Source organism: Rhipicephalus microplus, chromosome X (genome assembly GCF_043290135.1).
Source record: "Rhipicephalus microplus isolate Deutch F79 chromosome X, USDA_Rmic, whole genome shotgun sequence".
Taxonomy (NCBI): domain Eukaryota; kingdom Metazoa; phylum Arthropoda; class Arachnida; order Ixodida; family Ixodidae; genus Rhipicephalus; species Rhipicephalus microplus.
Genome location: NC_134710.1, coordinates 22,739,697 through 22,765,633, shown reverse-complemented (window position 1 = coordinate 22,765,633; position 25,937 = coordinate 22,739,697). Strand labels below are relative to the sequence as shown.

The following is a 25,937-nucleotide window of genomic DNA, read 5'->3' as shown; positions in this document are numbered from 1 at the left end:
TCGCCGCTGTTCCGAGTTGCTGATGGTGAAACACCGACTGATACTGGCGGCTACCCATCTCGTGCACGTGCTGCCGGACATCATGCCCATACATTTTATTTTAAGTTGCATCTTGGAATTCTGTCTTTACAATTTAATACTGGGGCTTGACTTTTTGTCAGCACATCTGGCACAGATTGATTGTTTCACAGACAGCCGCGCAGTACTCTAGTGGTTAGACTCATATTCACAAACCAACCTTGGTCTTAACTCGGATTTTTCGCAAGTTCCTTTACTATGTACTTGCGCTACAAAGGCACACAAACGGTACCAGGGTGAAATATAAGAACAATACGGGTTCGTGTATACTTGCTTACTTTGTTCATTAAGTGCAACTAAAGTTTAAACCAATGGGAAACTCGAGGAAAGTATGTGGTTGATTGGTGATCACGGGCCTTAGTGTTTGGGTGTTGTATCGAAAAACGCAGAATTGATCCCGTCCTCGATGGTGGCGTTTCTATGGAGGCTATGGAGACATTTCTATGGAGGTCTGTGTCATTGCCCAGCATACCAGTCTGAACGACGTATTATGGAAGCGAAGCTCCGTCAGCTGGATTCACGGCCGCTTACAAAAGCGAAGATTCTGGGACCTTGGCCGACGGTCTCCCATACACGCAACGCCACGAAAGCCCTCTTGCACTTCTTAAGGACCACCAGACTTTACGACCGCTTGTGAAAGAACAGTGTGACACCATGCTGTGTAGTCTCGAGCTGACTATTCATCTTTCAATTTCTTACTCCTCTTCTTTTCTACCTCTTTCCTTTCTGTTTTCTCTTTTTCCCCCACACCAAGTGTACGGTAGCCAACTGAACCAAGCTTGGTTAACCTCCCTGCCTTTACTTTCTCTCTCTCTCTCTCTCTCTCTGCGGAGGCAGAATAATAGGGGCACGCATCTACTGTGCGTCCGGATAACTTCTTGGGCAAGTTGGTGTTTGCAAAACATATCGTAGTACCAGGCAGAAAGATAAATGGTTCACTTTAGCAATAATTTACAGCAGGATGAAGCAATTTCTTGTGGTGTTGCAAAAATGAACTCTCTTCACGGCTTTTACATGCCCATTCCTAAAACGACTAGAAGCAACAGCCTTGTGGCGATAATAAAAATGATCACCGCATAAGTGTACTCAGTCACAGCTGCTGGGATTGAGGCATGAACTGCATTCACTCCCACAATCATGTCTTGCATGATGACGAAGTCGGAGCTGCCAACATTCCTTTATCGCAGTTCGTTCATGATTCAAAGAGATGGCGCAACTTCGTCAAACATCAATGAGTGCAGAGTTCTGTGAATGTGTAGCGCTTTCGATTGTCCTGTTCACTCCTAATTTTGCTTTAATGTCACTTTCTAATGTAGCTGCGCTAAAAAAAAAGAGGACAGGACAAGTTGTGTGCAAACTTGTCCAAAACCTTTTTTTTTTTGTTAGATAATTTTTCGTTAGATCATACAGATTTTGCTCCGCGCAACTACATTAGAATGTCGTACCAACTAACTGATGCTGAAGCATTTCTGGACGTCATTTTTAGTCACGTCGAGCAATAGGTGGTCTGATAAATTATTCCGCGTGCAGAAGATACCATAGGAAAAAGCCAAGTATCCAAAACACTTCTTTTGTGTTGTTGTACAAATGCCAAACTCGATTTTATGAGCTTCAAACGTCATTTGTCCGCCATGTTTTGATACAACATAATCGAATTTCAATGGCTGTGACGTTATAAGGTATTGATAATACAGCTCAAACAGAGAGGACAAGAAAGTAGCCCAAATCCAGCAAATTAGCAAACGCACTTTTTCTGCCGCCGCAAGCCTGAAAAAGTTCCCTATTCGCGCAACGTAGCAAAGCTTGACAACCTTGACGCACGAGCAAAAGCATCGACTTCATCGGCTTTGAAACCCGAAGCTGATAGCCATGGCACATAGTAAAATTAATGTCTAAGAGATCTGCCTGTTGCATAGAGCTGTCGCATGGGCGCGGGCTCATCATCGAAAGTCTTTCCACGCCATGCTTCATCTGGTGTGACGGCGTTACTTTTATGTTTACCGCGTTTATAAATCGACGTTTGCCTTGATATAAACGAGAGCTAGAAGACTTCCGAGGAAGTCCATGTGCACTCCGTTTTGTTCTGACAAAAAACTTTGCTGCTGCCATCACGAAACTTTGCCACTACCTCCTTTATTATACTCTCTCTGGCAGCAATCTCGAGTTACTGAGGGTCTGGGGAGGGGGGGGGGTTGCTCGGAATTCCACGGTAATAATAAAGAAAATGAAAATGTTTAAAAACACTTTTTTGTCCATTACCGGTGTCCCCACTTCTACACATCGCAATCCCAAATAACGATGTGTCTGTAGTTTTCCTGTTACATTTTTTTTTCTTGGGTGTGGGCTCGGTGGCACTACCATGATGCGGTCTACTAATCAGCTTCTGTTCATCATGCAGATTATGACGTCCTTCCTCATGCGAATGTTGCTGCCCTTTCCGCGGAATCAACGAGCGCTTCGATAGCCCAGGTGAACCCGTACCCTAGCCGTGTCATCAATTTGCACGTCGGAATCGGCAACCAATCGTCCCGTTCAATAGCGCCACCAGTCCAAGCATGGATCCTTAACAAGGAGCCGTTAACCCTACCGCCATCGTCAACAACCCGCCAGCCGCCTATAAAGGAGCAGCTAATACCCCCCGCTCACTGTGGACTCAGTGGTACTGCCAAGATGCGGTCCACTAATCTGCCTCTGTTCATCATGCAGATTATGGCCCGCTTCGTCATGCGAATGTTCCTGCCTTTCCCGCGGAATCAACGAGCGCTTCGCCAGCCCAGACAAACCCGTACACCAGCCGGTCATCAAACCGTGCAAAACCCTGCTGTAAGGTTCATGCACTCAATATTTATATCATGTCAGCGTGTCGTCATTGCGAAGGGACTTGGGCGTGCCGACCCTTGCTTCTCGTCGCCGTTTATAATCCCAATCTCTCTTTCATAAGTTTTATCATTATTCACTAAATCTACCGTCGTACATTATTCCCGCCAGCAGAAAGTCGCATCGAACAGGGCACATCAACCAAGTGGGCCACCCCCAAGCTCATACTACCACCTTTTCAAGTTTTTTTTTTTCGTACAGCCACAGATTGGAACAGCCTGCCTCACCGAAATGCCACCCTAACCAGCGCAGCCGCATTCACACAAGAAATATCTCATCATTTTTCAGAATACAAATCACTGAATGTCATTTTCACCATTACAACTTCTTGTGAATATCACAGATACATGTACGCATGCACCCATGTCCTGTTTAATAATGCTAATGGAAATGTTTCTAAGAATGTGTAATAAACATATGTAAACCCACCCCTTATGTAATGCCCCAGTTGGGCTTTTAAGGTGATAAACTGAAATAAAACATACTACATCAGGCTGAAATGCATTAACGAAAATGAGTGCGTCCAACCTCCCGAGTGCAGGTGTTTTACGTTTTCTCCTCTCATCTTACCGGGTGTAAGGCCTTAAACAACATCCTCTTATTTATTTATTTAAATTATTTAAATATTTATTAATTTTTATTTTAAATATTTTCAGGGTTCAAACGTACATTGAAGAGAGGAGGGGTAAAAGTTAGTACAAAATAACTACTTGATTATAGGTACAAAATATAGAAGAGAAAAAATCATGGTGGCACTTGACAATTGTGAATCACAAAGCAAAGGCAAAAGTAGGCGTAATATTATTGCAACAATCGAAACACCTAATTATCCCGGGTGTGTTAGAATAGAAGCTCGTTGAATATACATACGCTCAATAAACTGCCGAGAGGTAAAAACATAACGCGAATATAGTAAAATCATGATAATGGTGAAAAACATAATGCGCACAATTAACAGTTTTTAAAACAAAATTTCTTGAAGCATAGCACAAACATATAACAATCAACGATGTAAAACAGTGATATGAATTTGAGATGAAACTCTGAAGTGCGATTTTGAAGTTTTTCGTGTTATTTATGCTTGCGAGTGTCGCAGGTAGGTTGTTCCAATCCCTTGTGGTTTTGGGAAAAAATGAACAAACGTTCTTGGACAAACGTCTATTGTTAAAGCGTTTGATTAACGCCGGTGATGCCAGACCAATCCATCGGCTGCCCTACTGCGTCTCTAATGCTGAGCGACTCATCATCCAGAAAGATGACAAAACGCTTTTTGGGAATATCATATATTTTTCCAGAAAGCCATGGAGACTTCCTTTTGTACTGATTCACTAAGGACCACCATCAGCGAGGTTGCGTTAATTATCAGCCGGATCACGAAGGACGTCCGCCAAGTTTTTATGACACTCTAGATATCCTCCATAGAGAACATTATTGGGGGTCACTAGCTAAAGGTCTCCTTGGAGGAGGATGGAGTTCTGTGTGCAGTAACCGTACTCGTCCGCAGCCGGGCAGACAGAACAGAATCCCCAGTTCTAATAAGACAAGAATCCTTTACTTACACTCGTGGATCGCAGAGCCGGTCAATCAAAACGCACACTTGCCTTGGAGGCACGTAGGTCTTCAGTATATCACACTGTCCAGCCATGCGCATGCGCAGTTCCCATTGCTCATATCTCCCTTTAGACGGCGATTAACAACTTTCCCACAGGCGGGTGACGTGTGCTACATGCATTTTACTGCAATGCCGAGCCACGTCAGCTGGATCGATTGGTACGCGACCTCTGTCACTTGACGCGAGAAGTGGTAAGCGTCTATAGGCATCGTGAAAGTAGTGTTTTCGAATGGGGTGCGGCGACCGGGACCAATGTAGTATCTTGGTGTTTAGTGGGCGTTATGGTGGTAAGAATTCATGTACCGCTGGTTGTATCGTGAATCAATAGCCGATGTCGAGTAATGTAGCGTGCTTCTTCGGCCTTCGCTCTGGTTTTACTGGCGTACATCAATGTTCGCCACTTCCATCAAAATGCGGGCCAACTGCCACGTCATTACGTCGATGAACTAGATGACGGCTAGCCTTTTTATCAATGTTCTCTATCTCTCTGTTTAGAGACACAAGAATGCACAGATGGCGGGATTCTTTCAAGGCAGAAGCTAGCATTGATGTACACCCGTATGGTCCGAATGGCATGTCATATTATCCCACGTCGGCCTGCGGACTCGCAGGATAATCATCGACGCCTATATGACGCCCACCATTGTGAAGTCCAGTACTAACAGGTGTTCTACTTTGGTCCCTGATGCAGTACCCGAGGGGAGTGCCGCGAAATGGCTGTCAGAAAGTCAAAGGCGGTCTCTGTCCACATGTTGCCAGCGGGAAGTCCCCTATAAAAGCAGACGCCAACGATGTCGATTGGTGTGGAATGGGCACGGCAGTGTTTGCTGCTGGCAAGAGCTAAAGCTGCGCTTTTATGACACTGGCACAGAGTACAGAAAAAGTCTTACCTTATTACGCTATTTCAGCGACCAGGACAGTAGAACTGACTAGTACATCAGAGTTGGTTTTGTCGAAACCCTAGTAGCCAGCAGTGATACAGTCGTGAAGTGCCTCAACGACAAAACCATGAAGGGAGCGTGGTATACGGGATTCAAGCACTGACCATAAAGATGTTTCGACAGAAGATGCATTTTTAAAGCTTAATTTGCGTCAGATTCCAATGAAGCGAGTAGTACACTGGTGGGAAACGCCACGCCAATGCAGAAAAGGTAAACGAGTTGGCAAGATGCATAAACACTTTATTTAGTACGTCAACGACGAAATAAGGGGAAAACGTTAGTCCAGGGCTTCGCTGGTACCTTTTCACCATGATGTTGATGATCTCCACCACTCTTGTGTTTGGAAGACGGCTCTGTCGGCGATGCAGACGATGCAGCATAGGGCGCGGATGGAAGAGAAGGGGAATAAACAAGGGGGAAAAGGTGCCACTCTGACTGCACTGCGGAATGATCGTGAAATGTAGGAGTTCATAAACGAAAGCGTGACGAAGGCGTGGTGGTGTCAAAGAGCGTATATCGTTTAGTGTTACAAGTGGTACGGATGATCAACCGCAACAGTGTTCAGTGTTTACAGCGTCCGCACCAGATACTGCGTTCAATTCTGAGTGCCGCAAGGTGAGACCCAACCTGTCACCGCCCTGTCACTCGGTGTTGTGGGAACTCTTTTCACAAGAGGGCCTTTCACTCCCCTCCAACGAGGGCTGCGCCGTGCTCCCTTATGTGTTGCATAAAAAAGCGTCTTTCTTTTCCTCAGACCTCAACTTATACCACTTAATAGGACGCAAAAAAGCCTGCCACAGTAGTACAGTTTTAGCATGCCCTTTCGTGCGATTGAAGGAGACGGGAATGCTTTCAAAGGGTTTCTCCTTTAACCTAAAAAACATTCCATTTTCCTGCGACGCTTATTGCATTTTCCAGTTTTAAAAGGAAGCCAATGGGTTTACTCTCCACTTGAGCCACGGCTGTCGGTGACTAGAGCAAGCTTTCAATTGCACATGGAAAACGTATGGCGTGCGGGGATATGTTACCAACATTCATACGGGACTACACAACGACGGGCGACTACAGTTCCCCTATAGAGTGTCCATATGATTGCTTCGCAGTTAAAAATTATCATATGATTGCACGTTGAATCAGTACGGTCCTACAGAACCTTTTTGGCATAGGGTATAGCGAGGCTCATGTAAGGACGCCGTCTTTACCTAATTAAAAGTGTACGGACAAACTTTAGAAGGATGGACAACTTGTGGGACATATTTGTCTGAACACACACGCATCATTGACGAGTTAAACGAATAATATAGCTTAGAACATATTTGAAATTAATTTCAATGCGCGAGTCGCAGCACGCACGCTGAGCAGTCTTTCGGTTTTTCTCGTAATACGCCAACCAATCAGCACCTGCGTCATGAAGAAGTTTTCGTTGCAAAAAATTTGTCCATGCGGTGCTCATGTGCACGCAGTTTTTTTTAGCTCACGTAGCCAGCTATGTTGACACGAAAACCACTCCTCTATGTATACATACTGGTTGACCTCGGTAGATCAGCGGTGCTAGGGTGACCTGCTGCTGACCCGAAGTTCTGCGGATTTGATCCCGGCTGCAGTGGTCACATTTCGATAGAGGCGAAATGGTTGATGCCCTTGTACTGCACGATGTCAGTGCACGAACACCAGATTGTCGAAATTTCTGGAGTCCTCCAATATAGTGTATCTCATAATCATATCGTGGTCTTGGGACGTAAAGCTCCGGATAATAATATTCTTACTCTGCGTACCACCTCACTCAGTGCTCTCTGAAACCGAAAGTGCGATTGGGCGGAATGAAACCATTTCCTAATCATTAATCGTCTCCTACTCGAACAAACGAGTTTTCTAGCTGTGATAAGTGAATGGTTAGCGACTTACTGCAACAAAAAAAAAATTGGGATGCCAATTTTTGTGTCAGTACTGCTATGAGACAGTACCAATAGCAATTATGACGCCTCGTATAAAGCCTTACTCAGGTGACCACATAATAGCTTCCTACTGTTCATCGGGATATATCTATACAAATACAAAAACAACAGCTACTGCGAGTTCTGGCTATTCGTTGCTGCTTTTATAATACCCTCCAAATTGCATAGAAACATTACCTCGAGATTCAGCGCTGCGTATGCTATAGCTTGCCGCACACGCCATCGAATCAAGGTCATTCTCAGCTGATGTGGCCTCTCTCGATAAGCCTACAAAAAAAAAAAGCATCTCTGACTCATGACGAGTGGGTGGGTGAAGCACGGGGTTTCATGAAGGCATGTCACCACACGTGACCTGCGCGTTGCTATACTGTGGATGTAGCTTGAGTGACATAACGTTATGAAATAAATCGAAGAGAGCGTAAACACCTCCCACATCCCCCTCCCCTATGCCCATCCATCAGAATTGTGATAGCTATTGATTTAGGGAACATAGTGCCTTCAGTTAATATTTCATTTCATTTTCAGTAAGCTACTTTAGGACTGTTTCGAATGCTGCATACGATTTATATGATACCTCATAATGGTAATCGCAACGTTTTTCGACTATACCAGCTGTTTTCAGTATACATGGTCTCAATTTGCGTGGTGCTGTGCCGTGACACCGGACACCACGGACAAGCTTCGACTCTAAGGTGCTTCGCCCCCGAAAGAAAAGTGCAGTTTCAATCGACTTTCAATGTCTCAAAGGCTCATTAAGCGGCGGAGCAAGTGGCATCTGCTTTAGCTTGGCCATTGTCCAACATTCCAGAATGAATCCGAGACCTCAGCCTTTCCGCGATGATTATGAGTCGGTTCTACTCTTCACACCACCTGCTTCGTTATAATGTGTGCGGTTTTACGTCCTAAAACGAAGATGTGATTATGAGAGATGCCGTAGTGGAGGGTTCCTGAAATTTCGACCATCTGGTCGAAACGAATGCAACCGCCGCGGCCGGGATCGAACACGTGACCTCCGGGTTAGCAGCAACGCACTGGAGCCCACCGAGGCGGACTATCTCCTTCGTTTCATGCATCGTTTCGCCTTTCCTTTCATGCTCTGCCCAACTTCACCGTCTCCCCTACGCAACCGTTTGCCCAACTGCGCAACGGTAGGTTTCCCTCTCTCCCACTTTAGCCATGCTCTTCCTCTCGTCAGGCTCCGGTCTCACAGCTTGGCTATAGTGCCTATTCTAGGCACCATAGCTTGCCTATTCGGCCTTATAGAGCTCGTCTGCTTTTAAAAAGAAGGAACTGATCTGGTGTACCGCGCGCAATATAGCCTTAAGTCGAACAATCTTGATAGACGTCTAAACAAATGCAGCCACCAGTAAACAAAGAAAAAAAGGGTAATTGGCAGTGGCGTGGCTAGGGCGTGGAACGGGTAACTGCGCATCACAGCGGTGGTCATCGCGCGAAAAATTGCACATTTGAAACGAAGCCGCGTCTGCCGGTCGCGATACCGCTTGATCAACACGCTGTCGCTTGCATGTGAAATAGCTGTACGCAAGATTTGTTCATCCAACTAGGCATTGTACGCCCTGTGTGGGCGAGCCAGTGCTGGCTAATACAGATATTCTGGGCAGGAGTGGGAATGTGCTTGCCAAAAACTCGTAAAAGCTCAAGACATTCGAAACAAAAAGGTCAACGGTGGTAATGTATGTCTACTGCACTGTGCAGCGAAGAAAGACAGTTTTTATGAACTTCTTACGCTGCAGATAGTGCCATCATTTGTTGTTTCGGTGACGCAGCGATCAAACACTCAACAAAGCAGAGTTACGGTGGCATGCAGGGCAATTCCGTTTTCTGCGCAAGCCATGGCAGCGTTCGTAGTGAGCGCTAACATTCGCAGGTTTGCATGCACATACAAATACTCGATAAAAGTCGATGAGAGGGCAAACCAGCGCCGTAGCATGGGGTGCGCCATTCGATAGTAACAGGTTTGGTCCCTGTGACAGGGACTGAGCTTATTACCACAATACAATTAAAACAGTACAATTAACGTACCCCACACTTTCCCTGGTTTCTTTGTCAGTCCGTTTTCTTTAACTGCGTAGTGCGACTTCTCGTTTTCAATCCATATGATTTTCACAAGCTCTCAGCTGCTCCTCGCTTCACTTTGCACACGATATGTGGTCCTGACAGAGCACCGGTTAACTGCCCAGCTCCACCTTTTTCTCGTAGTGTCTTAGCACATTTTGTGTTATAAAATTAAATGAGTTCGCACAAGACAGGTTATAACAAGAGAAAGGTGAGCTAGTTCATATAATTTCAACGTAGTTAAGCGTATTGACACAAATGCAAGTCGGGACAGATAGAGAACAATATATACGTGCAACGGGGAGTGATGGAAGAGAGGACTCGTTCGTCTAGTGGACATAACTGGACAGCTGAAGGTGATGAGACGCACTTTCAGGTTCATTGAGTAGTCAAAAATACCGACGCATGCTTACGACTGCATGTGCAATTATTTAAAGAAAATGTGCAACGTAAGCATAGCAAATAATGAAGCAAAGTCTGAACAGAGCAGCATATTGCTTTGACAGGTTGGGTCACGCTGAAGCAACGTTTATAGAACTAAGTAAGAATTGCAAAACTCCCCGCGTCAGACGACCCGTCACACAGCGCCGAGACAACTTCCGGTTTGGTGGCGCTGGCAGCGCAACAAGCTTCCACTATCAGACGAAAGCGCGCAGTCGTCGTGGCAAGACGCTGTGGCGGCTGTTCTGAAAGAGCTTTGCCAACAGTATATTATCGGGATTCCTTGTTGTGCTGCCGCAGAAACTTAATACTGCGCAATATTTAGCGATGTAAGGCAAATACAGTATATTTATGGCTTTCTGAACTGCCCACCGTAAACGATGCTTGATAGTATAACATACGAGCCTGTCCGTTGGTTGCTAGTTAGTGTACGTTCGCAATGAGTCTTTAGGCGCGAAAAACACAATTACAATGTATTGTATCCCCTCTTGTGACTGTGTTTTTCGTTCCTTAAAATAAATTACAGCTCTGTTGCGCAATCCGGTGGCTTTCGTGTGGTTCCGTAGTCAGCATTTTTTTTTTTATGTCAGTCCCATTCCTAAGCAACTTGGACCGTCGAAAAGCTGCGCGTGTGGCGCTTTTCTTAAGCATGTCTTCCCTCTGCTTCTTCTTGAGTTCCTCTAATGAAACTTGTTAACAGAGCTGAAGCCAAAGCTTCGAGCAGGTACCGCACTTTGAGGTATCGGTGAGCACTTCGTTGCCATTACTCACGAGGCTACCTGCTGACGCATTGGGACAACAAACACACTTTCAGTTTTTCTATGTCCTCCAGATGTTCAGCCAATTGGGTGATGATATCTGCATTGCCGGGCGACTTGGCTAAGCGATGGTGACGGCTGCTAATGGTGACTGTCGTGTCTTCTGCGACGACTACACATTTCTCCACAAATAGCGCTCTTTTTTCTTCTTTGACCTCTAGAAACACTACAAGGCGTCTTGTCTCGCCATTCTTAAATACTTTCGCCAGCATGCAACAGGCAAACAAACGTTTTCTATGTCTTGAAGTGAAATTATGATGCCACTCTTTGACGACATGTCGGAACTTAATTCACCGTCTTCGAGCTCAGTGCTCGGAGATAGTCTATTCTTTTTCGCCGATGATATTATGGAAAGTACCCCACTCCTATCGGGCAGTTTGCGCTTCTTTGTCACTGGTTTTAAAAGATAAGCGGGCCAATTCGGGAATATCCATGAAACGCATCCTTCGACGAGGTCCCACTTTCCTCTGGCAATTTGTACCTTCTTACTATTGATGACGTTAGTGAAAGTCTTCCGGATATCCTCCTCATGAAATTGCATATCACACACGTGATGTGCTGGGCAGTTTCTTATCCGCGAGGAATAGCGTGGTTCCATGCCTCCCGCTGCTCAGGTACACGCGGGGCACAAAAGAAATGTCGTGGTGTCTCTTATTTTCTGTAACCACTCGTACGGCCGGGAACGCCACATGTGGACATGATGAAAACGCGCAACACATACAAAGCAGAACAGGGCACACTAAAGCACAAAACTGTTCTCGCAGAAAGAAGCCTACACGAATAGCGACGCACTACAACATGCACAGGTGACGGAGGTTACGGGAGTGACACGAGCGAGCATGCAGTGAGTGAAACCGAATGCGACAGCAGTGCCACATTTGTCGCTTGCAGCGGCGGCGGCGCGCAACATCACTCAGTTTTGCAACTTACCTAGTTATAGAAACGTTGCGCAGAAGTGTAGGCCGCAGCAAACTTGATAAATAGGTGATGAAAAAGGGATATTTTCTCACAGTTACATCGTAGCGCGTGATAACATGAAAAATAGAACAGATTGAATTGGCTATTGATGATATAAACGACGAGGGGAAGTCTGAACAAAAACATGCATTTTATGTAGCCTGCCTTTCGCACCTCAGGCATATGAGCCAGGAGTATATCACTTGAAAACTGTACTATTGTGACGCAGTCACAGTGCGAAATAAACAGCGGAACAGGTAACACTACTACATGAAAGAGTAGCCCCGCCGCGGTGGTCTAGTGGCTAAGGTACTCGGCTGCTGACCCACAGGTCGCCGGATCGAATACCGGCTGCAGCGGCTGCATTTTCGATGCAGGCGTAAATGCTGTAGGCCTGTGTGTTCAGATTTGATTGCACGTTAAAGAACCCCGGGTGGTCGAAATTTCCGATGCTCTTCACTACGGCGTCTCTCATAATCATAAGGTAGTTGTGGGACGTTAAACCCAACGTATCGTCATTACATAGAGGAGTGTAAGCAATGTGCAACACAGCAAGATCTTGGGTTGCTTGGGTGCATATGGTCTGCGGCGGTGGATCAGTGGCTACCCCAGCCGCAGCGGCCGCATTTTCAATGGAGGCGAAAATACTAGAGGCCCGTTTGCTTAAATTTAGGTGCACGTTAAAGAACACCAGAAGGTGAAAATTTCCGGAGCCCTTCATTACGGCGTTTCTCATAATCATATCGTGGTTCCTGGATGTAAGACCCCAGATCCCACGCCTTTCTGCACCGGTGTACATCGCTCAAGAAAACAAGGCAGCCCATGCGTCGTGACCGGAGCCAGGGTGGGATCAGAGATCTCTAGCAGGAAAGGAAAGATCGCACATGGCCATCTCTGGGCACAATACAAACCGTTCGAGCAACCAAGCAACACCGCACGAGCTGGACAAAATGACCAGCTTTATGCTAACGGTAGGCAACGCCTCTTTCACCGTTTATCATTGTAGAAGGGGGGATGATAAAAAGAGGTCATCAAGCATATTTTTATATTGCAGATGTAACAGTTCTTTTTCTGCATGCCTAACACATAAATTGTTTATCTCACACCGTATATCGCGCGGCAGGGCACAAAAGTGCAAATATCCAGGATGATAACGGGTCGGCGGTATGTTGAAGGTGTGTCGACAGATTGATAGAAATTTGGAACTCATGCTTCGCTCTTTGAGTTCTTGAGGCTTGCGAATCAGCAACCTATCGATACTCCCACATGCCCTGTGAGTTCGTCTCCAAGTTTGTTTTGCACACGAGACCACTTGATGCCAAGCTGTGATTGACTGATCACGTGTTAATAAAATGGTGAGCACGTTATATCGACTTGGTTACGGTTACACTGCATAAAACTTACGAGTAAGTATACGCTGAGACGACGGGGCTGAAGTTTGAAAGATTTCATCACTTCCGAAATAAAACCTGTACTATACGTACAATGGCGGCGAGTTGCCACACCTCCAAGAAAACACCCTTCAGTAGCAGCCAGTACCCAGACTTTCTTAGATATGTTGGTTATCGCTGTGGAATGGGCTTACTTAAAAATGAATCTTGATCACGAAGTGCCAGCTTTTCTCCTGATCAATGATTCACGTTGGGCTTGGTAATATAGAATATTGTGGGATAAAGGTGTGACGCATTCAGCATAAGACGCAAGGAAACATGAAACGGACACACACTTGGCACGTAGGAGTGTGTTCTATGTTTCCCCTTTTAATTTTGCTCATATAATAAATAGGTAGATTAAGAAGAATGAAATAAATGGGCACACAAGAATACAACTAAAGGTGTAGTAAGCCCAGATTATCTAAAATTGTCTTGCGTTCTACACCCCCTAGCATACGTTCATGCTTATTCTATACGAAGTGTACCTAAACACCACAAATGATTTTCCGTGGGTACATGTTCTAGGAAGTACCTGAAACATCCTGCACGTGTTTTTCTTTTTTAGTGTAGGATAAATCGTTCCGACAAAAGAAACATCGCTCAGCAGATGCCTCTTCTAAACGTGGAACCTCTCCATGGAACATACATCCTGGCTCTCCGTTCAGCCATGAGCTGCCTCAAGACAGTTAAGCTTTTAGGCATTAGCTTGCTACTTGACGACATATGTCGTTCTGTGTGTCCAACCACGTGCGCATAATGAACATCTGTTTTTTCAGTCTTTTTCAGAACCATTTCTTCTTCGTCTTGATTTAGAGTATGATGTCCTTAACACACGTTTGTTTTCTAATACACTCTGCTCTTTTCCTGTGCCTCTGGGTTACACCTATCAATTTCCTTCACATTTCACGCTGCGTCGTCCTCAACTTGAGTTAAATCTTCTTTATAATCCTCGAAGTTTCTGCTCCGTAGGTAAGATGAAGCTGTTATATACCTTCCTCTTGAGGGGTAATGACCGTGTAGCATTCATGACCCTATGCTTATTCTTTCAGTTATTTATTCTCGCTTTTCGGTTCCGTGATTACTATCTGTCCTCAGTAGACGTACTTCTTTACAACTTCATGTGCACTGCTACATATCACACAGCGCTGTTTTTTCTGAGGTTGTTGTACATTACTTTCATTTTCTGCAGATTAATTTTAGGACCTACCTTTTTACTTTCCTTGTCTAATTCGGTAATCATGTACTGCAATTCGTCGCCTGAGTTACTCAGCAAGTCAATGTTATAGGCGAAGTGCAGGTTAATAAGGCACTCTCCACTAACTCGTATCCCTAACTATTCCCATTCTAGGCCTCGGAAAACTTCCTGTAATCATGCGGTGAATAGCATTGGGAAGATTGTATCCCCTTGTCTTTCACCCTTCTTGATCGGTATTTTGTCGCTTTTTCTATGAAGCACTATGGTGGCAGTTTACCCACTGTAGATTTTTTTAGGAGGTTTACATACGGTTCCTCGACTCCCCGATTCCGCAGTGTCTGCATGACAGCTGATATCTCTACTGAATCAAATGATTTTTCCTAATTTATGAAGGCTATTTATAGTGGTAGGGTGTATTCTGAGCATTTCTCTATCATTGAATTGATAGTATGAACGTGGTCGATTGTACGAACCCTGCTTGTTTCTTTGGTTGATTGAATTTTAATGCTGTAATAATTATGTCAGCGATTACCTTTGGAAATAGCTTGCATACGATGAAGAGCAAGCTGATCAGCCTCTAATTCTTCAACAAGTCCTTGTCTCCTTTCTCGTAGATTACTACAATGGATTACGACGAATTTCTTTTGAAAATCTGGTACCCTCCCCGTCTGGAGACACTTCGTAAACAGGGCGGCCAGTCTTACTAGCACAATCTGTCCTACGTATTTAAGCACATCTGATGAGCACACCTGATCTTCACCAGCAGATTTGCCTATTTGAATTTCCTTCAAGGCTTTCCTGACTTTTTTCATGACTAGTGGGAAGTCATCTGAGGTACTGCAAGTTCTTACATTATGACCTTGGTTGTCCCAGCTACTGCACTGTACGGGTTTTAAGGACATCGTAGTCGAAATCAAGAAGAAATAGTCATGAACAGTGCAAGTAGCACAAATTCAGTATACCCGCTTGTTGTAAGGGCCCTGCAACACTTTTTGAGCATGGTCAGAACACACTGTTGATCGGTTCCCACACTGTTGATCGGAACACACTGTTGAAGGTTCCCAAGAACACGTGAGTTAAATATTATGGCGCTGCATGCTGCCTGGAATGCGCAAGAAATTATCAAAGTCAGCTAAACATTGCTTTCTCTCTTCTCGACAAATGACGGAAGACGCTCAAAAATCACTCGTAGAGGCTGTCAGCCATTGGCTGATTTCAACATGGTGATTGGTCGTTACAAGGATTGCCACGGGAGGCTGCAACTTGTCCACGCGTGCGCCTGCGATCACACTACGAAAACCACGTATTTAAAGAAGAAAAAACAAGTGCTCAAGGTTACAAAGCGCGAGTAACTTTTTTTTTGCCCCTTCCATTCCTTTCTGCCTAGCTTCGAGCGCTTTCATCGCGTCGAGAAAAGAGAGCGCGTTTGCAGCATGCGACAAATCTTTGTAACTCCACTCTTACTGGACCGATTCAGATATTTTTGCAGCGTTGAATCCATGACGCAATAAGCTTTTTTTTAGTGAATCTATTCTATGGTTACTTGAAAAAATGTGTCAGGGCTCCTTTAATGATCACAGACCAGATTCCAAGAGAAGGCAAGCGGGTGAATGGGGAGATAGAAAGCTAGGTGGGCAGATGAGACTAGCAAGTTTGCGGGCATAAAGTGGCAGGAGGAAGCACAGGATCAAGTTGACTGGTGGAACATGGGACGGGCCTTTGTTCTGCAATGAGTGTAGTCAGACTATTAATGATGATGTCTAAAACCGTAAGGGGAGGTGCCACTACATTTTGTGTCCGGTCTCCTTTATAGATGTCATGCGCGTGCACGGTGTATGGTAGTGTGGAAGTAATTTAGACTATTTGAAAGTGTGCGGCCAATTGCGCGTGAGTGCGGTGTGATCCTCACCAGGATCACACCGCACTCACGCGCACTCACGCGCATTAGCACAAACGGGGCCTCGCATTCACGCAAAAGCCGGCTGTGCCGTCACCCAAGGCTCGTGTTCCTGGGAGAAGTATTCACCCGGTGTCATTGTGTTCCTATGCAGCCGAGCTGTGCCCTCGGTCTATGCTGTGCTGGGCGACGCCTCGGCTATTACTCGGCCAAAAACCACGATAAAGTCGTCCTGTGGCCCAATGTACAGTTGCTGTGCCGTCGCCACAGCGATAGACGCTAAACAGGACTTTGTTCTCTGTGTTTTTGTGCAACAAGCCCGTTTGTCCTGGCCCGCGTCGGCATTAAAGCCTCTTTGTTTCCAAGAAGCATTAATTGTGTGCAAGAGGCCTGAGCCCACATCATCCCAGACAGGTATTTGTTGGATATCCAAGGCTTCGCATTTGCACTTCCCACCAGTGCGTTTGAAGATCTCGTGGAGTTGAAAGTATGTAACAGAAAACCTGAGGACATACAGCAAAAGGAACCACTAATGCAGCCTTACGCGCATTACATGGTCCATAACTTGACCCAAGATGCAGACAGGCATTACAGCGCTGTTTTTGGCACCTAAAACAATGTCGAATCTTTGCGGCCGCATTTAATCTAAAAAAGCCAATCTTTCGCACTAAAACACGCTATAGGCCAGTTGAGCCGCGAAAAAGTTTACATCAGCCAGGCGTTGTGTCAATGCCAGCCTCACGAAGCACGAATTATCCATTGAGAATGGCGTGGGTTCCCTCCTGTGATTTCCCTGCGGTTGGGTATCTCCGCTCGCTCTGTGTTGCTGTGTGTCTCTGTTCAGGGACATACGGGCGATAGGAATAAGCGGCGAATCATTAGAACATGAAGTTCTTAGAGGGTTTTTCTCTCGCTCAGATTCATGTCTATAGCAGCTCATCACAATATGAGAGAACAAGTAGTCAGCACTTCAGGAGCCATGCGCTACGGCGTCTGTCACAATAATATCGTGATTCTCGGACGCGAAACCCGAACAATAATTATTATTACAATATGGTTTGTTCGCGTACCGTGCATCATATGTATCTCATCCTCTTCTTCATTTTTCTTATTTTACTTTGCACACATCGCTTAACCAACGGTTTGTGGCGCAAACTCTTGCGGCATGACACCATGCTAAAAAACATATTCCCAAGGCCCAATTTCGTGACAACTATCTGCGCTAGTGTCACTGCGAAACCACTTCCGTAAGGCCGTGCATGGTCAAAGTGTGAATAGGGAGTGTGATCCTATGTTTAGGCTTTTGAAAGACCACATTTTTGATGCACTTAAAATGATACCTCTGCTTGCGCAGAAGCTGAAAAAAAAGCAAAATCTAAAGGACTCAATGTCTTGCATGAAATACCGCTCTCATAGCATTTACTGTGAATACGATTGGTACTTGCTTAGATGATGAAGCTCAAGCAGAAATACTCGCAAAAGACAGACTAGATATTCTTATATAGCGATAAGCTCCTATCACATATACTACTATTGATAAGCAATTATCTATATGGATATGCAACGCCAAATCGAGAACATCATTAAACTTGATCAAATGATCTTTAATGTGATATTTTGAACAAAGTGGCTTATTCTCTGAGGTAAATTTGTAGGCCGCCGCTGTTGCCACTACTTTTGAAAGTCTATATCTATAGAGCGACGCCTGCAATGTAAATCTATTCATTGGGATAGAAGATGAAATTGAGGTGGAATGTATACAAGATTTATGCTAGGTATGTATGCTAATTTTGATGTTAGTGCTGCCATGTGAGGGCCTTCAGGCACATTCCAGCTGCATGATGCAGCTTTTCGCCTGACGAACCCCTAACGATATCGTTGGATAATAAGAACCTTTCTAATTCTGAAGATTACGCATGTACAATATGTCATAAATATTGGCCGATAAATGCGAGATAAGAACGGTATCCAACGCAATAATAAGCTTGTTGGTGAGAAAGGTATTCATTCCACTGTGGTACCCAAGCTTATGTCTACTATGCATACTACTGGAAGGTGCTCAAAAATTCCTTTTATATTGTATACGGCTTTGCGGTTATCTAAATCGTTAACGGGCTAGAATTCTAAGCATAAACCCGCATTCGCTGCCGGTTAGCCTATAGGATAAGAAGAAGTGAGGATAACACTTCCGGCCGATCCCTTTGGTGCTTGTGTATAAGTTTCCTTTGTAGCCTTTCTCCAGCGGATATCATTAGATAATAGAAGCATCAAGAAAGGGCACTGCAACGATCGATGTTTGGGGGGATGCTTTCTTATAGCCACCTTAACTGCATAAGTTAGCGAATCTCACAATGCTCTACTACCGTGATGATTAAAGTGTGTGCAAATACCCTTATTAAACATGGTTGAAGAAAGTGGTGGTGGCCTTTATCAGTTTCTTGATTCCTGTCGTGCGCTTTCAATAGGTGAAATGTCCATTCGCACCTTTCTCAGTACGTCTTGTCTCTTCGTGCTCACGTTCCTGTTTGTGTACTTGACACGATTGTGCGAAAATCATGGGCCATCAACACATAGGCTAGTCATAAATGTTGTTGAAAAAATTGTCAAAACTTAATTTAACGAAAAAGGTAATTCCATAAAAGTTATTTCTTGCTGCTTTTCCAAGAACACTTTCATTTCGCCCACATACGATAGCGTTGCTGGTGAGACACCATTGTACAAACTATGAGGAAGTTTCACCTTGAACTGACCATAACCTTCCAAGATTTTCGACGTAATCGCAACAGCTGCTGAAGATTTCATCGTTCTCACCTATAAAACTACACTATCATTTCACAATTGCTATTTTTCAAGTCTCCGCGAGTTGTGTAATCAATTCATTCAGCTATAACTGCGAGCCACGGAAATATACAGACGCAGTGCGCTCTCGGGAAAACATGAATGCTATACAGGGTTTATAAACAAAATTGTGTCCAATAATAAAGAAGTACAGCACCTATGTATCTGCGCGCTACCTGTGACGTTACCTTTCCTGTGTATAAACATTAATTACGGCAGGGATTATAGAACTTCAATAATCAACTTTTTAACCAGTGGAAATAAGCGGTCGAGTCAAATGGGTGCAGTCCTTCTTGTGAATAGTCGACAGCCACATTGAAAATTCTAAAAGGCGTCCATGTGTAATCAGAGCGAAGCGGGGAAATCTGACTAATTTAGCAGGCGAAACCAACGCACCAAACAGCGCATCTATCATTATCAACCGCCAATCTTCATACATGGTTTCATGGCAAGGGCCATCTGCCACTTATAGACGCTCGCTTATCCTCCTCCTCAATGCGAGAGAAGAAGTGTCATCATTATGGGCGTTTTCGAAGTAAATGATAGATGCACCGTTTGGTACGTCGGTTCTGGTTTCGCTAGCGAAAGTAGCCAGATTGCATCACTCCGCGGCGATTAGCAGGGGCTGTCTTTCAGAAATTGCAAAGTAACTATGGACTAGTCGCCAGAAGTCCTTTTGTTCACCCATTGGACTCGACCGCTTATTTCCACTGGTAAAAAAGTTACTTCTATAATTACTACCGTAATGAATGTTTGTACAGATCTGAAGATCCCTTCTGCCACAGTAAAGGGAACGCCGCAGGCAGGACGCCGATACCTCCTTTCTGCAACTTTTCAATAATAATGGACACATTTCTTGAAACACCCTGTATATGTATATATAAATAGCTATGCGACCACTGAAATGGCAATACAAGGAAGAGTCGTCGTGAGAGGCAGGGTGCAACGGTGTTGCGCAAAGCCCATCGGGGAAGGTGCACTCACGCGTGCATGCGGGCAGCTCGTCGAGTCCGTACTCCTCCTGGAAGTCGAAGCGGTCTCCCTGGGCGCGGTCGCAGACCACGTAGCCCCTGGCCAGCAGGGGAAGCGACTTTGTGTTCATCACGTGGTCAGTGAGGCACGAGAAGCGGCACGTGATGAGCCCCTTGCGCCGCTTGCACTGGATGTTGCCGTTCGCGGGGGCCCGCAGAGACAGACACTGCGACTCTGGAAACGACGCGCCAGGTTCAGTGCGGGCAGCGAAGCGCGCGCGCGCCCCGAGAGACGACCATCGGTCTGTTTACGCCGCCAAGGGTCAGCCAAGGCGCACCCCGGGAACACCAAGCCAGAGCAGGCCCGACAGTGAAGCGCGACGTCGGGCTCAAGCGCAGGCTGCGCCTGGAGCCATGCGCAGGCGCTTTTCGCGGCAGCCATGAGCGGCGGTGCAGCCATGCAGCCAGAGCGGTTCTACTCACCCCTGAACTGCTCGATCTGCCTCGCGTTCACAACATAGGAACATTGCGTTTCTGCCTGGGTTTTATTGTCTCTAGCCGTACAGGTGACGTTGCACGCGCCGGGCCCAAGCAGAGTGGCCGGGTCGCAGGTGACCAAGGCGACGCCGCCTGACGCCGCCTCAAAGGCGGGAAGCTTCACGTGGGCTGGATACTTGTCGTGAACCTCCTCAACGTCTACACAATCTTGGCCCGGTCGAAGTCGTCGGGGTATAGCGTCACCTGCAACGACAGATACAGGGCCATGAAGCAGCCATACACTCGACGCGGGCTCCGCAAACTTCTCACAGCAGCGAAGGTGTGCTGCTGTTGGCCAGACGTGGGCGCTATGCCATCCCTGTAGCTTAGATGTGCTTCTACGCCGTTCATTATGTGTACCACAAGTGTCGGTTGCGACTAGCACTCCTTACCTCAACAGACTATATTTCGGCAAGTTTGGGCGAGAAGCGAAAGTCCCCTTTTCTGCTGATATAAATGTGACAGTTGAGTGCGAGTATGAAGGTAGTTAATTCGAGCGAATGTGAGCCGTTTATTTTAAAGAATCCACGCGGATGCTTTGTGCTTTCATTCATCATTTACCACCGCGTGCCAAAGTGGAACCGCCTATATGCCACGATCAGCACGCGCAAGGCGTTAGCATCACATCTCCGAATGCTGGAAGAAAGTTTGCTAGTAATACGTGCCGTGGTAATCTACGCGCGAGCTCCTACCTTTGACTATTACCTGAAACACGCAGGGCGTCGACGGCGACCTCAGCTCGGGGTCCTCCGCAACGCAGGTGACGTTGTACTTGCCGTAGTCGGCAAATATCTCCGGTGTGCAGGTGGCGTTGACTAGTTGTCCGGAACCGGTGCGGAACACGGGCAGTGGCACGGCCGTGTTGTTCGGCTGATTGGTGCTGGTTTCGAATTTTTGGCAGCCACTTACCAACACGGGTTTCAGTTGCTCTGCATAAAGCAGGGTGCATTCGAGATCAGCTAGGCTACAGGAACAAAATACGTTCTCATTCAGAAGTACTAAACAAGCTGTACTTTCTGTGGACTAGAGCTGATGTCGCTACGAGATATTATGCTAAAAAATATGTGGATGTATCTCAATATCGAGGCCCACAGGGCTAACATTATTTACCACTTTAAAAATGTCGCCGTAGTTATTCCCCATAACAACATTCCTAACTCATGTTGAAGCGTACTACTACAGTTGATGAACTCACTATTAATCTAAGCTGCGAAAGATAAAAAGCAGTAACCGTTTTTATGTTCAGATGACGGCTAAAATACAGGGCCAATTACTAAAGCTGACACATTATCGCTATAAACAGCGCAGCAGAGTTTGTATAGTTCTGATAGATTTTATGAGCCAGATAAATCTCCAGACACAATGAGCTAAGGTCACAATTAAGCAGCTCATTTTAATGAAAGAAAAATAGAGAGACTATTCGCCTGTTCATTGCGTTCACGAGACTCAAACAGTAATACCGCATAGTGGTCATGCCACAAACACCAACCGCGAGTGACTAAGCTGCACCGAAGTAGAGAGGTCAATGAACTGCCCAGCACAGGAGTTGTACGGCTGTCTCATGAGGCCGGAGTTGTAGAGCACCGGTATTTCCTGGGAGCTTACTTATTTAGTGCTGCGCTGCGGCAGTCATTGTAGTCTACAAGCGTGTTCCAAGAAATCCGTCTGAAAATCCGCAGAGCCGAGGGTAATGGAAGAAATGGCTGCCACCTTCATAATTACTTTTTCTGTAGCGGTAGACATACCAAGATATTTGGAGACATCAACCAGGCCAACATTAAAGAAACTTGAAATAATTAGGCTTTCAATTAGTCTAGATACGCAGTTGAGTCGAAAGAGAAAACTGGAGCTTTTTCTGTGTAAAGCCCACTGCCGCTTTGAGATGTCCGAAAAACCGACCGCTGGTACTGATGTTCGCCGCCATCTTGGGCTGAGAAGCGATCGTTTGGCGGTTTTCTACGTTGTAATATCAAACTATCATAGTCATCAAACATGAAATATGCACCGGCCCAAGCATTTTCGTGCCTCTGAGTTCGCCGTAGCACTATTTGTTTATCTGATAAGGATACAAAAAATGCGAAAGTGCTAGTAATACGGATACAAAAGTGCATACCAGCAGTCCAAGATGGCAGTGCTTGAGCGCGTCAGGAAAATGGTGTATAGCAGAGTAATGAAATCTGACGAACAGAAGAAGCCGAAAAGTGGGACAGTACAGCTACAATTTGTTTCCGAGGCGCTCATAAATGAGCTAGCGTAGTTATATCAGCATCGATGGACTCGTCCCGTTGTGTGTGCGGGCTGCACTTAGGGTTGTGGAAGAAATGTATCTCCGTTACCGTGAACAGAGATCTGGTTCTTCATTGGTGCTTTGGTTTCAGTTTGTCCAGTGAATATTGGCGAATTTCTTTGCTCATAAATGATTACCATGGGTCACTTTTTTTTTTCGATATTTCAAAGCAGCGATGGTCTTTTCCCAGGAAAGACTATAAATATTCTATATAAGCCAACCACTTGTCTCCACGAATGAAAATTGTAATTATATTTACTGATGTAATTGATGTCTCTGGCCATCTTTTTCTGTAGTCTGCCACTACAGAAAAAGGGCAATTATAAATGAAAGAAGCAAATATTTCATTTTCCTCGAATTTTGAGGGTTTCCTTGCACATTTCTTGCAACACCGTAAGGCAATTCTGACTAATAGTTTAGTTTCGTTCGTCGGACAACTTGTATAGCTTTATCTGCACTCTCTCAAGAAGGAGTCGCTAGCGAGAGAAGGTGCGACAAAAGCCTGTGCGTGCAAAGGCTCGTCTACCAACTTCCCCGTGTGCTTAGATTTAGGTGCACGTTACAGAGCCCCCCGGGGGGGGGGGGGGGGGGGGGCAAATTTTCCGTAGCCCTCCACTACGATGTCTCTCATAATCTTATCGCAGGTTTTGAGACGTCAAGTACATCAATTATTAGGTCGAAAGAAATAAATACTCTAATCACTTTTTGATTCTGTTTTCTCAGCAGTACACACAAGCCATTGCCATCTACATATTCCAAGGCGCTAGAAATATTGCGCATGGAGTCATCGAGTCATGGAATGAGGAGAAAAATTATAGTGAGCATGTCAGCAATTTTCACCGTTACAAGAAGGTAAATGCAGTGCACACAGCGTCAGGGAATGCGTCATTCTTCGTGTCCATTCACGTTACTCGAGACGTACAAACCATACCGAGAAGTGCATCAGTCACCATACCGAGAAGTGCATCAGTCTGTTTTTGAAGTTTTCACGAAAGAAAGAGCGTTGAGAAACAACTTTATAAGAACCCTTTCCTGCATTTTGCGGATTGAAATTTAGTTCCAGATTACGTTGCGTGCGACAGTCAGCTACGCCACTCAGCTATTCGTAGCGCCGCGTAGAAGACCGACACAAAAGGAAGGTACTCCTACATACTCTGGCACAGATTGAAGTCGTCGTTACTCCAGGAGCCGTTGGGCATGCATTCCTTTACGGCCGAGTCAACCTTGCTCTGAGGAATGACGTAGCCGTGTTCCTGGCAGATATACTCGCACACGTCACCCACTGGGTGCAGCTGACCCTCGGTGACGTTGTGATCGACAGAGCAGGACACCCGGCTGTACGGGTCGCTTTGAAGCGGAGGGCATCCGGAGGCTGCATCAATCACGAATACTGCCACGTTCAGGCTACACATGCAACGTCGGCTGCTGTTCTTTTAAAGTAGCACGAACTTCTTTAAGCACAAGACAACATACAACTCGACTTGAATGACAATAAACGCTACTTATTCTACAACATCGTTAAGGCTTTGGTGAGGAAAAACATGCCTAGTTGTTCAGGGAATAGATTTGTCTGATTCTGCACTGAAAAAAAAATCTACCGAGAAAAGCTGAAAACACCAACGTTGTTTACATCTCCTGGGAAAACGCTATATCTCTGATAATCGTAATAAAAAAATCTTTTCTGAAACAGGCGTCCTGATACAACCAGCAAGCCATTTTGCAGAATTAAATTCTCGTCATAACCTCATCTCTTCTAATATTCGTAGAATGCAAAAAAACAGTACAATGAATATAGTGAAACTTATAGCATTAAAGTTCTCAGAATGCAGTTCATCAATTTAAACAAAGTAATCGTTGATCTTTAATGTCCCTTTATATACATAGTAGTTTTGGAAAAAAACAGTTGGATAAAACAGAGTAGAACTTTCAGAATACTTGGTTAAGGTGTCTTCTCACTGCGCTACATGCTCCAAAAGAGGTGTTGGTGTAGCCTTATTTGTAACTTACGTGGTTGCATGGGCGACTTGGTACGACACGATTCACATAAATAACAGCGCCAATAACAAGGGACATTTGTAAAATCTGGTATATCTTGCACTGTTATTGCTGATTACTCAAACTCGTACTCATTTCAGCTTGAGATCATTGTTTCTAGATGTCAAAACGAAGTAATAATAATGGTGTACCGCACCCCCCGGGAAATGTTATCCGAATTCATGCATCATTTTGAATGGTTACTGCAAGTCTACAACACATAAATTTGCTCAAGCAATAAAATAGTGATCTTCGGTAACTTCAACCTACATACCTTAAAAAACAGCCCATTCAGAGTATTCAATGTATTCAAAGTATCGTCATACGAGTTTCATAACGTTATTTTTGCACCAACACGTGTCACACCAAACTCGTCCTCTTGAATTGATCCCATTTGTGCAACATTGAGATTGAAGTAGCATGGTGTGCTAGTCATGCAACAACGATATGTGTTCACTCCCCTACAAATATTTTATTCGCCGTCACAGAGTTTCACCGCATCAAGTGACGAGACTCCAATAGTCGTATTTTTTTTCCAGCCTTTTGTGATTGCCCACAATGGGCTGAATTCACTTATTCTTCAGAACCTTTGCAGTCTGTTGAATTATCTATTGCAGATGTGAATGCTTACTATTTCATTCTATGTAAAACTTCGAGTGAGGCTTTGATGCAATTAACAAGTACTAAGGTAAGAAGATATTATAGAACAATTTTCTCGTAAGTGAATTGGCACATTTCACAACAAATCAAGAAGAAAGGTTTTTTGTATCGAAGAATAAAAAAAACATAAAACGATGACTGTTTCAGCAATTCAGAGTGACTTGCATTAATGTAACGACACACATTCGAATAAGAAAAAAAAGATATCACGAAAACCTAATAATGAGAAATTAGAGTGCCTCACGAATAGTTTGGAGTAATACAAACTCGATTCTTGAACGCTCTGCAAACTATGACCATGCAAAGAATACATTGAGAACCCTCCTCTCA

At 45.0% G+C, this 25,937-nt stretch overlaps 1 protein-coding gene across 4 annotated transcripts in view; it reads right to left on the bottom strand.

The window, feature by feature from the left end:
• LOC119175723 (uncharacterized) overlaps nucleotides 1-25,937 on the bottom strand; it is a 194,346-nt gene that overhangs the window by 40,042 nt on the left and 128,367 nt on the right. For all 4 annotated transcript variants that reach the window (XR_012888133.1, XM_037426674.2, XM_037426673.2 and 1 more), the window contains 4 exons: nucleotides 24,067-24,285; nucleotides 21,319-21,555; nucleotides 20,573-20,830; nucleotides 20,103-20,324 (listed from right to left, as the gene is read on the bottom strand). Coding sequence is in view for 3 of the 4 variants with exons in the window: in XM_037426674.2 (XP_037282571.2) it covers nucleotides 20,103-20,324; nucleotides 20,573-20,830; nucleotides 21,319-21,555; nucleotides 24,067-24,285 (936 nt within the window). In the remaining variant the exon portion in view is untranslated. The remainder of the gene's footprint in view (nucleotides 1-20,102; nucleotides 20,325-20,572; nucleotides 20,831-21,318; nucleotides 21,556-24,066; nucleotides 24,286-25,937) is intronic.